Source organism: Anoplopoma fimbria, chromosome 23 (assembly GCF_027596085.1).
Source record: "Anoplopoma fimbria isolate UVic2021 breed Golden Eagle Sablefish chromosome 23, Afim_UVic_2022, whole genome shotgun sequence".
NCBI lineage: Eukaryota > Metazoa > Chordata > Actinopteri > Perciformes > Anoplopomatidae > Anoplopoma > Anoplopoma fimbria.
In genome coordinates, this window is record NC_072471.1 from 10,818,614 (window position 1) to 10,835,802 (window position 17,189).

General features: G+C 38.7%; 1 protein-coding gene across 1 annotated transcript in view; it reads right to left on the minus strand.

The window, feature by feature from the left end:
* Positions 1-17,189, minus strand: part of grm8a (glutamate receptor, metabotropic 8a) — a 205,631-nt gene that overhangs the window by 48,029 nt on the left and 140,413 nt on the right. Inside the window, exon 5 of the mRNA XM_054624394.1 lies at positions 14,737-14,874. Within this exon, the coding sequence (XP_054480369.1) occupies positions 14,737-14,874 (138 nt within the window). The remainder of the gene's footprint in view (positions 1-14,736; positions 14,875-17,189) is intronic.

Consider the following 17,189-nt stretch of genomic DNA (forward strand, 5'->3'; position numbering starts at 1 on the left):
AAAACTTTTAACCAAAAAGGCCAGTCTGGTGTTAAGATATACTGTTTAAACATATTTTACAATGTAAACATTAAGACAACAGAAAACTAAGAATTAAATTTGACAGCTCAACTTTGATTCTTGAAGCATATCACATAATAAGGCATATGACATACAACTTTTTGTTTTGAGCTGAAGTTAAACTTAAAAAATGCCAGAAGTCTGCTTATCTATCGAGACTCTTTAGCTTCTAGTATGAACGATCACACAGTAAAAAACGTTGACTTTACTATGCTTATTGCTATATGGCTTATTTGTCATACAACACAAACATCAACATTGGCTTATTATGCCTATCATCTACTGGACTGCATTACTCCCAGTGCATGAGAGCATAGTGCAGAGTTTAATCTCTAAAACTACTTGAATGATAATACTGCATATCCTTTCACACTGAATCCCCAAAATAGCTCACAGCACTTAAAATATGGATTCAAGCACCTGGTAATTGGTCATTTGTGCCACATAAACTAGAAAGCAATATATATTAGTGTCTGAGGACAGTCCATTTTGAAACATCTCCATACCGTTTCACTTATCAACAAAAGGCCCTTGAGCTGACTGTCTTGTGTCCTGCTATAATTACAGACCTAATTATGCTAATAGCCAATAAATAAAACTAAACAAGACAATAATTAGTGCTTTCAACGCCACATGCCCTTAGCTACCACATGGTTGGCTCTGATTTGATACTGTACCCAAATTCGAACATTAAACCCGTGCCAATAATGGAGACCTGAAAGGTGGTACGGATGGCTATTACATTTTATTAGAATTAGTATTTTACTGTAAAAACACCACTGGAGTATTAATATTAATTAATTAATTTACTTCAAAAGTAACACACAGTCTACGGCAAACTCTACCTCCCTGTATGATTTATAGCAATAATCTGCAATCTCGTAACTTCTTCTGTTCTGGTGATGTTTTGAAAATCTAAACTTAAGTTCAAACTGCATGATAAACATCCAACAACCTAGGCGCAGCAACATCAACTTTGGTCTGTGTTGCAAATGCAGACCTCCGCTAAGGTTTTCCCCTCAACCAGTGGGGGTGTAGCACCCTGACAGACTCCCCGACAGGTCTAGGTATTTAGCTAGGTATCTGCAGTGTGTCTGCAATGCATCAGCAAGCCTCTCTGGTCACGTCTTTGAACAGTTCACGCTTGAGAGCAGATTCACGAGCACAGAGCAGACGCCGATTTGCTTCTGATTCTGCTTTTGTCGGAGAGATCCAAAAACTATCATCGAGTAGAAAATCAGGGTTAAAGTCATGTAGTGTGAAATTATCATTAGTGATTAAACTTTTTCAAAATCTTGCCAATGAGAGAGAGGATACTTGTGTGAAAAAATGTTTTGCTAATGAAGGTTACAAGCTGCAATAGTTTCAAAGAGGCACTAGATCGGATGTCCAATTAAAGGCAACTCTTAATTAGACTAATACTAAGATTTTTCTTTATGCATGAAAAAAAGTTTATGCTTTCCAAATGGCATTGGAATAATGATATCAATAGAGGAATATTGATAGAAGAGTTTGTCTTCACCTTTTAAAACTGACCTATAAATATCAGAGCACTGATTGAACTCATTGTTCATGACGAGACATGTGACCTAATTACATAGAGCCAAAGTGTATTGCTTGCCTTGCTCAACAAGCTAGCCTTTTTTTCCGATGTATCACTATGTGTGCACGTGTGTTTGCGTTCAACGCTAGCGCATTCCTCCGTTCAGAGAGAAACAAAGTGTTACTCTTTGAGCCATAGATCAACGTGTCATGAGATAATGAGAATTCCTCTATGCTGTGAAATGACACGATGCATCATTAATCAGCATATCGCAAGAAAATGCAATCCTGCCCTGAGACAGTTATACGACTGGTGTTGTTTTGAGTGGTGCTAAATTGGAGAGCACTACTATCTCTGTTTCCTGGGATTGCGTCAGGTGTTGTAACTGGAGCAAGGGGTGCGTGTTCGTCTGAGTGTGTGTGAACAGTACAATGCTGTAGAGCTTTTATTGGATTTGTCCGCCCATTGTCTGCAGCCAGTAACAGCTTGTCACATCAATGAAGTGGCCACAAATCTATTCATTTCATCTCTGCGCATAATGTGTGTGAGCAGGTGCAGGATAAAGAGACATCTTGAACTGAGTCTTTAATATGCGAGTGTAATATATTTAGAAATGGTGCAGTCTTGCTTTGGTGCGTGTATTTCCCTATGTGAAAGCGATGAGAAAGGATACAGGTTAAGACAGAGACACAGAGATGGATGGACAAAATGGTTGCGTGTTAATATGCACCCTGTTTGACATTACACTCTATTTCATTTTCCAGCCAGCAGCTTCTAAATTAAATTCTGTCTTTCTGCTCAGTGTTAATGACATCGGAGACCACAGGCAGCTTGGTTTGGTTGGCGGCTGGCTGAGGAAAGATTTGCATTGAAAACTCTGAAAAAATTAAATAAAAAAAGGCTTGAAAAACCCAAAGAGCCAGAAGAACAGATGAAAAGTTACTTTCATGTCTCATAAAATATTTGCTAACCAAAAGCTCAACGAGGATGCAATCATCTCCATATCTGCCTCAGAGTCATTTTCATATTTTTTGCGGTTGATTATTTGTTCTAGTTGCATAGCCATGCAGGTCGGGTGCTGTGATCTGTTTCTAGATCAGTATAAAGGCGTAAGTTCTATCTAATAAAAGCCACAGGCATGGCAGAAACTTTGTTCAAAAAATGATTTCATGATGAAAGCTTTGTTTGAAATTGAGATAATCTGCCATTTGAAAATCATCACACCTGCTATTACAAATTGTATGGTTGCAGTCAAACTTTATCCTGTAGAGCGTTTAGATGACAAAAGATATGATTTTTTACAACCCGTACTTTGTACTTTATAAAAACATCTTTGAAGATGAAGTCATGGTGGTATTTTTCATCATTATTCATAATTGATGCTGCATTTTGAAACAGGCTTCTTCAAATATCTCTTAAACTACATGAGATTCCACTTGAATAATCCAGCCTGGCACTTGAACATCAATGCAGAGGTGGAGGTACTATGACTCACACTGGTAAGAACATCAAGATGGTAAGGTTCCTTTTGACCCCTCTAAAGGAACATGAAAACCTGACCTCAATCAAAAAAACAATTCTTGTCATTATTTTGCTTTTGAGACTTTAGATGGATAGCTACTGCTAGTGTTACAGATGTTATATGATGGAATAACTTGGCAAGTATCTTTTGTGTTTTACCCAGTAAGTGTCACATGTACAATAAAACAAATTCTGTTTAGGACCATTTTTTTCTTCTAATATAATCAAACTGTCAGTTTGGCAAGAAACATTTTTATTTTAATGTTATAACTTCAAGATATAGTCAATAATTGGATTTGTTTATTAGGACATTTAACTGGTTTCTTCAAGGACCAATGCATCTTTTTTTGTACATGTTATGTATCAAACTAAGGATGATTTGTAAAAGGGTGCATATGTATTCCCATTAGTTTTGACCCTGAGATGGTTGTGCATGTTTTGACTGATTTACTGCCTGAATTCCAGCTAATGTTTCAGGAATATTATATGAAAGTACAAAAAAATAAAGAAATATTGCTGTGAGGCAGCTGTCTTTCAAGTGTTCAATGAGGGAATTCCTCACAAGACTTTGAAACTTCAATGCATGAACTAAGTCCCAACTCACACCTGTATTACAACGCAACAACAATGTAGCTTTGATGAAACTTTAAAAGGTAACAAAATGTTCACGAAAACAAAGATTTAAGTCTTTAAGTTGCTTTTTTAACTTTCTGTTATTCATCTATTACTTCCCATTATTTATCCATCTAAAAGTTTGGGGAAATGGTTGGATATAATGTTCAGAATTTTTATAAATATGCAAATAACATAATGATGCTCCTTTAATCTTCAAATATCTTGAACACAATATTCACACCTTGAAGCCTCCCTTTAAAACCAAAGTAAGACAAGTGCCTTGTTAATGTTCACTTCGACTATTGAAGCTGGAGATCAATGTTCAAGTCACAAACCTGTGTCTCCCCTTGGCTTTTTCATGTAAAGAAGTGTTCAAAACTCGAAAGCAAGAGGTTACCAACAGTCAAATAAAGGATCTCCACCTATATTAGAAACTTGTAGCATAAAACAAATGCACCCCAAGCTGACCAAATATAGTTATTGTGGTCTCCATGTGGTGTCTTTGTAGCAACCTGTAGTAAACCATGACTTATGATGTGTATAAGCTCATGATGTTAGGCTAAACCAACACTTCAGGCCCAAAACTTAAAGCCATGCCCTACATCTCTCGTTTTATTTCACAGGGGGCTGAATAATGAGATTAATGCCATTGGAACCCCTGAAATATGTGCTTCAATGGCTTCCTAGTAAAGCCAGAGCTGTCTGTGTTTAATACAAACACAAACCATACATTAAGGCGCTGAGATGAGGCTGATAGAAGAATGCTGACTGGATAACTGCCTTGATGGATGCCTTCATGGACCAGTGTGCCAGCCAGGTTTTTACACCGAGGGTGATTGATGGCACCACGGATGACAGACAGACTAATGGTTTGGACAAGCTCCTTAATTAAACATCAATTAGGAACACATACTGAATTCTCTCCTCTGCTACTGTCGCCTTACATATTTTTTTTGTCACCGTTTTCTCAGGCGCATTTTAAGATGCAGATGAGATACTTTCGGAAATAATTAAGTGAGGACATTTTATATATAAACCTCGGGATAATGCAAGATCAATTGAGATGGTGATGAATGCATTTACATAAAGGTTGTGTAAATAGCTTTTGTCTCATTAATCAAACATGTCTGAAATATGTCAGGGAGACGACTGGAAAGGGAAATGCTGCTGCATCCTAATTCATAGACATTTATAAAACATCCATCCATCCATCTTCCGTTACCGCTTATCCAGTTAAGGGTCGCGGGGGTGCTGGAGCCGATCCCAGCTGTCAATGGGCGAAGGCAGGGTACACCCTGGACAGGTCGCCAGCCTATCACAGGGCAGACATATAGAGACAGACAACCATTCACACTCACATTCACACCTACGGGCAATTTAGAGTCTTCAATGAACCTAAGCTGCATGTCTTTGGACTGTGGGAGGAAGCCGGAGAACCCGGAGAGAACCCACGCTGACACAGGGAGAACATGCAAACTCCACACAGAAGGTTGTCTGGCCCGGGAATTGAACCCGGGCCCCTCTTGCTGTGAGGCGACAGTGCTAACCACTACACCACCGTGCAGCCCTTTATAAAACATTGTAATCACAAAACGTTTTTGCTTTACATGTCATATCATGAAGCGTGGGAACGTTACTCACATGTCCACAATAAACTTACACATTCACACCCAACATGCAGAGTTCTCTTGTTATAAACACCAGGGTCTGGCTCTGAGCTAGCTTCAGGGCTAATCTGCTAAGAAATAAATGAATAATCAATAGGAGAGAATAGGAAATGAGCATCAGACAGGAATTCTGCTCCACAGGACTTGACAAGAGTGCACTGAAGCCAAGGGTTTTGTCAATACAAAACTGCACAAATACCAGTCATTAGATTCAAGTCGGCTTGTAAGAATGTGTGTGTGTCCACTTCTTCCATAATTGGTGCCTGATTTTCAAGCGTGTAGAATCATCAATCGATGTCAAATATCATATCAATATCATTCAGCTGGTGAGTATGTATGTATGCATAGTGCCAAAAGCCATGTCAGTAACATTTAAATGTTATGGGGGAAGAAATCAGTCAAAGAAGTAAAGCGTCAATTCTCAGAAATGTTGCCGGTGTAAATTATGTTTAGGTTTTAGAGAAGAAAGTAGAGAAAAGCCATATGAAAAGACTTGGCTAAAGGGCAGATTTAATGACTGGATTAGACCATTGTGTAGCTAGTGCCATGATTTCTATATAAAAAAAATATATCATTGTAGGGACCTGGGAATCTGGTATAGATAAAGTACAAACGTTAGGGAAAGATCAACACAAAGGTTATGAACACATACTTGTAGTATAAAGAGTTAAATCTAAAATGAGCACAAATGAAATGATGGTAATAATCATTTTTGCAAAGGAAGATAGTGGGCACATAAGTACAATGGGTCACAGTTGAACACGATTGTTGGACTGTAAATTGTGATGATGGTTTAAAACAAAGTGTCTGGTTAATAAAGTTATTAACCAAAAACCAAAACATTTTAAATAAAAACGTGAAGTTCTTCAAAAGTTTCCCTTCACGTTTTTATTTAAAATGTTTTGCTAACCTGGGGGTTATTTTAAAGAGGAACTAAACATACCATGAAAACCATGTTTTTGATGACCTCCATCGAGTTGCAGTGATGTAGAAGTGTACGTCATTAAAACATGAAATAACTCCTGAGATGTATCTCATAGTTGTTAATATCACTGATGGAACTTATGGCAAAGATACAACAACATGAGTTGTAAAAACCTAAATTTCCCAGTAGTAGCTGAAGGAATCCCTAACTCTTTTGGTGACGATATATGTTTGGTCTCTGTTGGTGCCTGCTTCTGCCTTTTTATTTACCTCTTTCATCTCGTTTCCCCTCTGTCCCCAGACCTGTCAGACTGCATCGAGAATGTTTTCTGCTTCATTAAGAGCAAATCACTGCAGAACCCATCTTTTCATGAGTAATGTGATGCGGAAGACATATTTGGCTAATATATATTACATCTCTACATTATAACTAATATATATATTACTGCTGATAGTACAGCTAATATACATTATTCATTAGTCATTATTCATATTATGCTGAATCACTGTCCTGGCACAACTGCCTCTGCTCGCTAGCTCTCACTCTGCCTTCAACTTCTTTTAATTTCCTTTTGTCAGTCCATTCCTCTCTTAATCTCTCTTCTGCACCGCTTTCACACAAACAAATAAACAAGAATGTTTTGTTCATGTCGCTGAGAGAATGTGTGTTTTATGTCAGCGGGCCGCTGTCTTCCCACTTTTGAACAAGCATATATATACACACACAACCCAGATGGAACAAAACCAGACACAAATGAAGACAGAGAAAGAGCACAATAAATTTAGTGAGAGAGGAGGGAGAAAACTGGATCAAACACAAGAGAAGGTCGGAAAGAAATGATCTAAAACGTATCAGGAATGAGAGAGAATATAAAGAAGGTAGGTTAATGGAAAGAAGGTTGAGAGAAATAGGAAACAAATGAAACAACAGAATAAGGGAGAGAGGAGTGGAAGAGTGGGGGAGAAAGGGGAGGCATGTGGCTGAGAAAATAGGTATTGTTGAAGAGATGACGAACCGTGAAATCACATTAGTAGAGCAACACTTGTTCCCTCTAACCGGCAACAACCTATCACTGCACACAGAAATGTGTGTGTATCTGCACATGTGCATGTGGCAATTTAATGTGCGAGTGCATTCACACACAGGGACCACTCTGGGATGCATGCATTGACAGAGACACACAAAAGTACACACGCTTACGACGCGGACTTCACACTCAAGGCTGTCAGTCACGCAGGAGAACATGGGAATAGAGCAGCTGCGAGGAATTCAACATTAATGAATCAATGAAGAAGAACATTTAGTAAGAAGTCAGCTTTCCCTCAATCACACCTTAGTAGTACTTTGACATTTAAGAAATGAAACATTGAATACCTAGGTCTTATTTTCAAAGTTGTCTAACATTTCCCTCCCTCTGTACATACATTGGAGCAAATTATAAGAAGTGTCTGTTAAGTTAGTTGTTCCATGTTTTGAGGTTGTCCTCCACTTTTTATTTTGGTCAAACAAGTGTGACAAATTGTGAGCTTTGTGTTTATTTTTTGTATAACTTTCATGTTGTGACTGAACATGTGTGTAAATGTGAGCGGCAAAACATTGGAAATATTGAACAGACTGGCGGGTCACGGCCGATCAGCTGAAAACAATCCGATTTCCATCTGCAGCCAATCCATTGGTGCATTCCTAGCAACTTTTTGCAAACAGATTTGCAATAAAGACTTAAATTCAATGTCGTTTTTGTATCTTGCTCAACTGCGCCCAATGTGCCAAGAGAGCTATTACTACTGCTTTAATTTCATTGTGTGCTGATTTATGATTAAGGCCAAATCGTTCCCATCTCTGCATGTGAATGTTCATTTAATTTGTGTGTATCATTTTTGGTGTGTATCCAGTTGCAGGTGTGCTTTTAGGGTGTGTATCACTAACTGAGAGGTGTGTGACATGGCCACAGTGAACAGTGGGTCCCCTGAACCTGCTCAAGATGGATTAGTGTGCAAGTGTTTGTGTGTGTATGTGTGTGTGTGACTCAACAGTGGTAGATGGGCAGCTTAACACTGATTCTTTCAACCACACAGCACTACCTGCTTTGCTGCCTACAATGGCAACGAGCAGTTTTGCATCCACATTGATAAAGTTTCTCTGTATAAGAATCCAGGCACACGTTACATCCATAAAACAGAGCATGGATGTGTCACTGCATCTCGTCAGTCACACACATGCACATATGCACACAGAGTCACCTAACCATGTCTTCTACAAGAGGCTGAAAAAGGATCATTTCACTGCAGCTAAATGACACTTCATCTCACATACTGCAAAAGCTAATGCTGCAAAGAGTCATCAAATTCTGTCTGTCACCATCTCTGTCTCACCCTCTGCAGTCTGTCTGTCTGCGCCCGTCAATCTCTAATTGTCCACCTCCATCTGTGTTTGCCTCCATCTTCCAGTCTGTTGGGCCCTGAGGCCTTTTCACAGGGGAGGGAACAGTTTATCCAGCCTGTGAGCCTAATAACTTTCCTTCCCCATCGACCTCGTTAGGATATGGTCTATTTCCAGCGAGTGAACATGTGTTTGTGCATGAGGGTGAATGTGGGCATGCTGAGCTAAGTCAGGATCTAATTAACTCCTGTAACTGGGTGAATCTCAAACAGGTAGATCCATACACGGATCACAAGTATTGAATGAAGACTTCTAAAGTTTAGTTTACTATTATCTAGTAGACTTAGAAGACAATTTTACCACTAAAAAACACTCTGTCATGCAATCATATTTCATATTAACGGGGAAATGTAAAGCTTCATGCGCATGTGTGTGGAGGCATTTGATAATCTTCTGTGTTTGCCCATTAAGTGGGATGGAAGTTACAGCATAACCTTCATTAGGCAGCTGCAAAAGGAACTACAGTCCTGTGGTATAATCTTGCTAATCAGTGGAAGTAGACCAGAGAGATTTTACTATTATGATAGGATTTTCTCATAGAGAGTTTGCACTCTTTACACACTTTGTTCACTTTAATATTCTTACCTTGATGAGAGATTTTATCTCCCTTAGCTAATGGTTAAATATGCCTTAAACTTGCTATGCCTTAAACTGGCTGCACGGTGGTGTAGTGGTTAGCACTGTCGCCTCACAGCAAGAGGGGCCTGGGTTCAATTCCCGGGCCAGACAACCTTCTGTGTGGAGTTTGCATGTTCTCCCCGTGTCAGCGTGGGTTCTCTCCGGGTTCTCCGGCTTCCTCCCACAGTCCAAAGACATGCAGCTTAGGTGCATTGAAGACTCTAAATTGCCCGTAGGTGTGAATGTGAGCGTGAGTGGTTGTCTGTCTATATATGTCTGCCCTGTGATAGGCTGGCGACCTGTCCAGGGTGAACCCTGCCTTCGCCCATTGACAGCCGGGATCGGCTCCAGCACCCCCGCGACCCTTAACTGGATAAGCGGTTACAGAAGATGGATGGATGGATGGATGGTGACCTCAAGTTAAATAAATATTTACTGCGGCATTTTTTGTGATATCATCTTGTTTTTTCCTTTACTTGAGCATACATTGTGGTTTAGATAAACACTGAATATGTTTTGTGGTATGCAGTCTGTTTGCCCATGTCAAATATTGTTTGTGTACCATTTCTGCACCAATTAACATACAATTTCTCCTGATTCAGTTGCACTATGTGTTCGAAGCAAATTGGTTCTGTATTGCTTTGTTTGCTGTCCACTGCCTATATCGGCACCATGTGTTTCCACACATTCAGTAGGGTGAACAGACATTTGAAATGAGTGTTATTGGACCCATTAAACTCAGTAAGCAACACTAGATTCATCCATAATAAGCAATACAAGTGCAAACTATACAGCTGCATAAAATATACATTATAACAAATAGCTTTGCAAATAGCTATTCCCAGATAGCTAGCCCATCACAACAATTGAAGTGTAAGCACTGATGTAAAGGTCGTTTATAGATTTAGCTTTTATTTGCCACATTTACAGAGATATATAACACATATTATATGGAGGATTAGTTTTTGTGACCATGTGAAAAATGTAAGATTTGGCTAAGCCCACATCAATGGGAGAATGAGTGAGATGGAGACAGATATAAATATTTGATTCTTGTAAATTTCTGGGTTTCTTATAAACCCATTTAAGATATGGGTTTCTTAAATGTTAAATATTTACAGTTTTTGTGCTTTGAATAATACATACAGCAAGTGTTTTGTCTGTATTGATATAATGCTTTGTTTATATTGAATATCTCAGTGTGTTCATGCCAATGGGTCCCTTTAAGTTTGAACTTCAGAGAGCAGAAAAAAGTGACAGATATATTGTCAGAGAGACCGGGAGAGAGAAAGTCAGACAGAGACAAAGTAGACTTAAGACTGACAGGCAACAAAATAAAGAAAGATCACAAAAGCCAAGATAAGAAAGATAAGATAATGATATGATTCCCTAGAGAGTGACACAAGTCACAACCCATACGGGAGATGAAAAAACAACAGCCAACACTGTAACGACCTTATTTTCTGCTCGCACTGCACTATAATTCCTCCGTGTGTACCTGAAGCTTATAGCTCCTGTCACAACCAATGCTGTTCACTGGAGGAATAGATCCATTGATGAGCCCAGAGAGAGAAGTGTGTGAAACGTACAAAATGTGTATGCCCTGTGTGTGAAAGTGCTTTGTTCATATGTCAGTGTGTGAGTGTGGTGTGTGTGTCTGTGTCTCTGTCACCCCTGTGCCTGTGTCTATTCGACAGTATGGGAATGTGGATTGCTAGAAGTAGGATATTATGATTTGAGAGATCAGTCAGAGTCACAGTGCCGCGAGTTATATGGAGGTGCTGCTACGCATTCGTTCTCATGAGGATCAGTGAATTTATCCTGCGGACACTGGTGGGTGGGCAACATTGTCTGACTGTAACCTGGGAGAGGTGGAAAATCACAGTGCAATAACCAATCACATTTGAGATCTCTCATGTAATTGATTTTAGATATGACCCTTTAATGTTTTAATCCCATTTTACTCCCATTAGGGACTCGTTTTATTTGGGGAACAGGACAGAGCAAAGCCATATTCCATAAACTATTACCTGCAATAGCATTTTGATTTTCTAGCATTTTCGACTAGCGTACTTGTTTGCATTCACCTGCTCTGTCAGCACTGTTGCCATTGTTTGGGCTGCTGGCATTGTTAGCATCGTTAGCTGCAAGCCGCCAGCTCAGCCGTCGCAATGTTCAGAGCTGTCGAGAGACAGTACATACGGCCTCAATTTTGCGTGTGGCACCCTTTCACTCATAACAACGGTTTCACTTAAATGGACTAATTGAGAATACGTATCTAATATGAGACTGTTCTTAAAATGTGAGAATCAGAGAAGGAATATAGCAGCAAACAACTATTTACTATGTAAAGATAAAGAGGAGTAATGGCCACCGGAGCAGAGAATGAAGATGTGAAGTGTAGAGTGGAGGCAATCCCTCAATTATAGATGTGCTCTGAATTTAGAATTTAGTAGCTTTAAAAAATAATATTCTGTGTCAGAGGTTAGGTTAGAGGATCAATAACAAGAGGTGTGTGGGTGTGTGTGGGTAGGTGTTTGTCTCCGAGAAAGAGAGACAGACGGAGCTTGTATTATAAGTGTTTACAGCAGCATCTTTATAACAAGGCCAGTGTGACTTGAGAATTGTCAAAGTATCAAATTATTTAACACAGAGCTTGTGCACTCAGTTGGGATTTTATCTGCCGCAACTGAGCATGTAAGTCTTTTTGAGCATGTACCGTAGGTGTGTATGTAGGCTTATCTATGATCTGGTGTCTGCCTCAGTCAGCTTCCCCTCAGGCATCAGTTTTACCTGACTGCACGCTTTCAACACAACAGTTTTATCCCAGTATCTGAGTTTTCCTGGCTGCTGTGCTTACGATCATATCAACCACGCTTGAGGAAAAAAAGGCTTTTAACTACACTCAGAAGTCGGAGTGCCTTGGAATTTCCTTTTCTTTTGGATTTGTTTCAACAGTACAAATTATGCATTAGCTTCATGTAACTTGTTTTGCATGAGAATAAAGTTAGAAAGATATCTTGTAGGTAGGACTGAAACACAGGAACTAAAGTCTTGTATTTTTGAGAAGGTGATGCATTAGTCAAAAAATGTTTGGCATGTAGAAGATCTTTATTTGTAAATGGTCACTCATAAGATCACTAATTTTGGCACTGCCAAAAATGCTGGCACTGACAATATGATAACAATCATAAATATTTTACACTGTTAAATGGATAAAGCTCATATGGTAGGTCTTCTGTTAAATTACAAAAAATATATTTATTTTTTTACAAAAGACATCAAAGATAAATCATCTTCTGCCTACATTCGAAACATGGAAAACTAATTCATGTTTTTTTTTTTTTTTTTTACTTTCCAGCTAATACAGCTGATGTTTACAGTTTTAATCAGAGCAGAAAAGGGTTGTTTGTTTTGGTCTATAAGAAAATATAACCAACTAATTCTACTTAAGAGGCATTTTCATGGCTCTGTTGGCAAACATACACTACTGTTGTTCATATTTGCTCGTGACAGGGTTAGAAATTTGTGATGTATTCAATAAACCTGGTTGATGATTCTATTATTTCTATTCTATGTTTGGGCATAATGAGCTCAGATTCAGAAAGAGCTGTTTTCATTCTCATTTCCTATTCCTTTTGACATTATGAAAGTGTCTCATTGGTTTAACCTCTCTAATTTGTGTGTGTTTATATTATTATTTTCATACCATATGAAATCAGTATGATTTTATATTATTTATTTTTTTCTTTAGACAAAGTAATATATAAATAAACAATATATAATAATAATATAAAGTAACAATAATATTGCAGCCATACATCATTTCCTAACCCCTCTTGCAGTTAGTTTTCTTATTTGCCATTGTTTTTATTTATGCATCTCTTTGCCCAATAACAAGCAATAATCACACCCATTTCCTCATCCTCCCATCAGCTGTGTCACCATGGCGACCTTGAGCAGCAGGCTGCTGATTGGCTTCTATGTTGATGATTTGGAGGTCGCAACCCCCAGCACTTGGAATTAATGGACTTTGTCGCACGACTACAGGCCAGGGCCCTTGACTCATTCACGCCCACATACACAGATGCCACGCGTAGTAATAGATGGTCAATGGGAGTCGCAGACCTAACAAACCTAATTATGGGAATTAATGGCGGGTGTCAGCCTGGGGATACTCACTGTGACACACACGCACGCAAACATAAAGACTCAATCACAGCAGTACAACGTCATACAGAACCTAAACCGTAAAGCCTTTGGGTTCTTTATCATGGACATTAAAACATTTGAAGTCCATTGGCATTAATGAAAGTGCACACACAGCCATGTCTAGATTATGTACAAACACATGTTTACACAATGCAAAACACACATGTAACTCATCAGCAGCGGTGCTTGGCCTTGTGTTAAAAAAAAACAAGCTGAAAGCATTTTGATACAACAGCAAAATTAAGGCCAAACCACACATTACATAAGCATCGCATAAACAAGAACTGACAATAAGAAGGGCCTATTACAGCACGTTTACACACATACTCTAACTACACACACATAAAGACTCACATGGAGGAGACTAAATTACCGTACTTACAAGCACAGACTCCACCGATTATTTAATTTCCCTTTTAACTTTGAGTACACAAGCAATTGTTCTTGTTGAGCTGTATTGCTACTTGGAGACTAACACCGAGTGGGATCTGTGCTTAAAGAGTATTTATTAGAGCCACCAGTGCTCTCTAACATCGAGATATATATACGTGATAAATCTGCACCGATTTTTGTGGGCTGACCTAATTGGACAATAACAGAAAGACAGGTTGCTTTTTAGTGTGAACTTGTTTCTTTGGTGACTTCAATCTTGTGGAAAAGTTGCGGCTGCTGTTTAATGTCAGAGAAGGCTTATAGAGCCGCACTTAGGGGGTTTCTTTTAAGCTAGTCCTTGATAAAACAAAACAAGAAGAACGGCACTGAGCAAGATGCAAGGATCTGGTTGTTGTGGTGCTGGGATGAGAGAAGAGCAGTTAGAACTGACTACCTGCCTGATATATTAGAAGGTAAAACTAACAATCCTCTATGGAGCATTTGAGTTGAAACACCTCTTCCCAAATTGGCAAATGATTTGTGACAGCCTGTTACAAGTTTAAAATCCCATTCCAGCTAGGAACATTTTGTCTGTACTATGGAGCGATCCAAACTAAGCCCCTTAATGTACATTCTGCAATCGCTTGTTTGGGCTATCAGTCATTTTGAGTTTTTCTGTATTTATCTTTTTTATTTCCAAGTGGTGGAAACAATGGTGGAAAGCAACTCATTTAAAGTAAAAAATAATAAGTGTGGTGTCCTACCTGTGCATTTCTTCAGGCTGCCGGGTCGTTTTCCATGCATACCCAGCTTACAGTTGAAGTTCTCCTCCCAGAATTCAGCAAACCAAACATTTCTTCTGTTGTTGGACAGCGATCGGCTACGGAAATACCGGTCAAAAGCTGTAAAAAAAAAAAAAAGTATACATTTAAAAACCTAGATTTGAGTTGTTTACAACACCAAGATCTTGTTTAATGGTGTTATGTAAAAGGAGAACACAAAAGCGTAAGGTGTTAAGAGATTATTTTCCACTGAGTGTAATAAAAAAATATGTTTATGGCGATGTATTACACTTTGACTCTCAAAGGCATGTTATGAATAGCCTATGGATCTCAAGTATGACTGAAGAGCCATTTCTTGTAGAGCCATCCAGTTTAGGAGCGCCTATCAAATAATGATGCAGAGAGCAAGGGGAGCCAACATTTTAGACTGAGCTTCCACAGTCTATGTTGGCTACTTGTCCAATTTAATAAGCAGAAAGGAGAAATACATATTTCTCTATTTCACAGGAATGAAAAGACCTATCAGAGAATGGCAGGCTTTGATAAAGAGATGGCTAAAAGAAGAGGGAAATGAAGGAGATAACAATATTCATACCACCATTAATTGGGAAAACAGCTTTTTTGCGTTGTTGCGGAAAAGATAGAAAAACAGGGTTTTTAGAAGATGTTTTTTCTATTGCCATATTTATTTTATTAACATTGTCTGTGGTGTGTTGGCTACTTGGATACAGCAGGAGTTATTTTCCGTTTCTATGGACCTCAGGTATTCCCCTAGATGACTAGAAAGAAGCATTTACACTTCACTAATCATTTCTAACACCACTGGGATTGTAGCTAAGGGCAACCCAGTGCATGTGAAACATACCATGGAGGATGGGTAAATCACCGGGGACTATCAGACTGACTTGGACAGCCGGTGTCATGCCAGACTCGCTGTAAAAGGTGACAAGAGCGGCCTTGATTTATCTCCTCTGCTGTCAGGGAAATTGGTCCTGTGTGCACCTGTGCAGCGCAATTGCCACTTAGACTGCTGGGAACAGTGGGTTCACTCACTGCGCAGCTCAACAGGTAGCAAATCTGGGATCACATGCTTCTCATCATGATCACAGATGTGATGCTCATGAAAAAAAAAGCATTTATGGTAATGTGAGGTTCTTTAAACGACATTCAGTTTAGGTCTCATATATGAGAAAAGACAATGATCTCCACCAAGTGGCCATTTGTTTGGGGAACCCGGGACTCTCTGGGGCAACAGTCCCTATGGTTATTTGATTAAAGGACAAGTGTGACATTTGGGGAAATGCGTGTATTTTTTATAATGTCGTTAAAATTAAAGATTTTAATAAAATGCACCCTCAGAAACGTAAATGTGGTGAAAGAAAATATTAGAAAACCCTCTCATTATAATGGAGCTCAAACTACTGCCTTATAAATGACATATGATGATACACTTTATAGAAAGGACAGGTAAGAGAAATTATAAGATGGAGTAGTTGACTTTCTTCTCCACATTTAAGATGAAAACATATAAAGGAATTTGGGTAAACTGGAGTGAATGGAATAAATATGACAGTGGGTGAATCAGATGTTGTAATACTTATTATACTGACAATTTATGTTGAATCTTCGGACAGAATACACATTTATTGTACGGGTAGATACAGGTACATGAGTGAAAAATAAGGGAGAGAGAATAGAGAACGTGTGTTTTTTTTTCTTTAGTTTGTTTTCTGTTTTGTGTGGAATGATATGGGTAGGTATAAGCAGTTGTGTACACACTTGTATGTGTGTTGGTGCCTGTTTGTATTTATGTTTGTATGTATGTGTATGACTATATGTGTGTTTGGGTAAATATATTCGATAGGGGTGTATGGATGTTAAATGGGAATGTGGAAAGAAGCACTGGCATACAGATGGATATATGTCTATGTAGTCGATTAATAGTATACTGAAACCAGTCTTTCAGTTTTCTTATATCCGTACAAACAAACTGATGGGCATCCCTGAGAACAAAATAATGGGGAAAAAATATATATACCTCCGGCCACGGCTATAGCAGAAATAGAGGGATAATAACAATATTGCATGAGAGACGATATAATATTTGCTTATCTATCTCAATTAATCAAAAAGATCATTTTGAAAAATGACATTAGAGTTGAATCAACAACTCAATGACTTTGTGTCAACAAAAACTGACTATTTTAAGCTTCACAAAAGTAGAATCCATTGCATGGTTATTGGATTATATTGCATCAGATCGTACCTAATAAATTGCTAATGCAGAGTATGCACTCTTCATTAATCCTGCACTGGTTCCATCTCACTCACAACTCACAAGACCCCATAGAGTTTTGCTTTATGTGAAACCAGCTAAAGCTGACTTTAATTCAGTTAAGCCTTAACATAGGCCGCTTCGCCCTGACTTTCAGTTC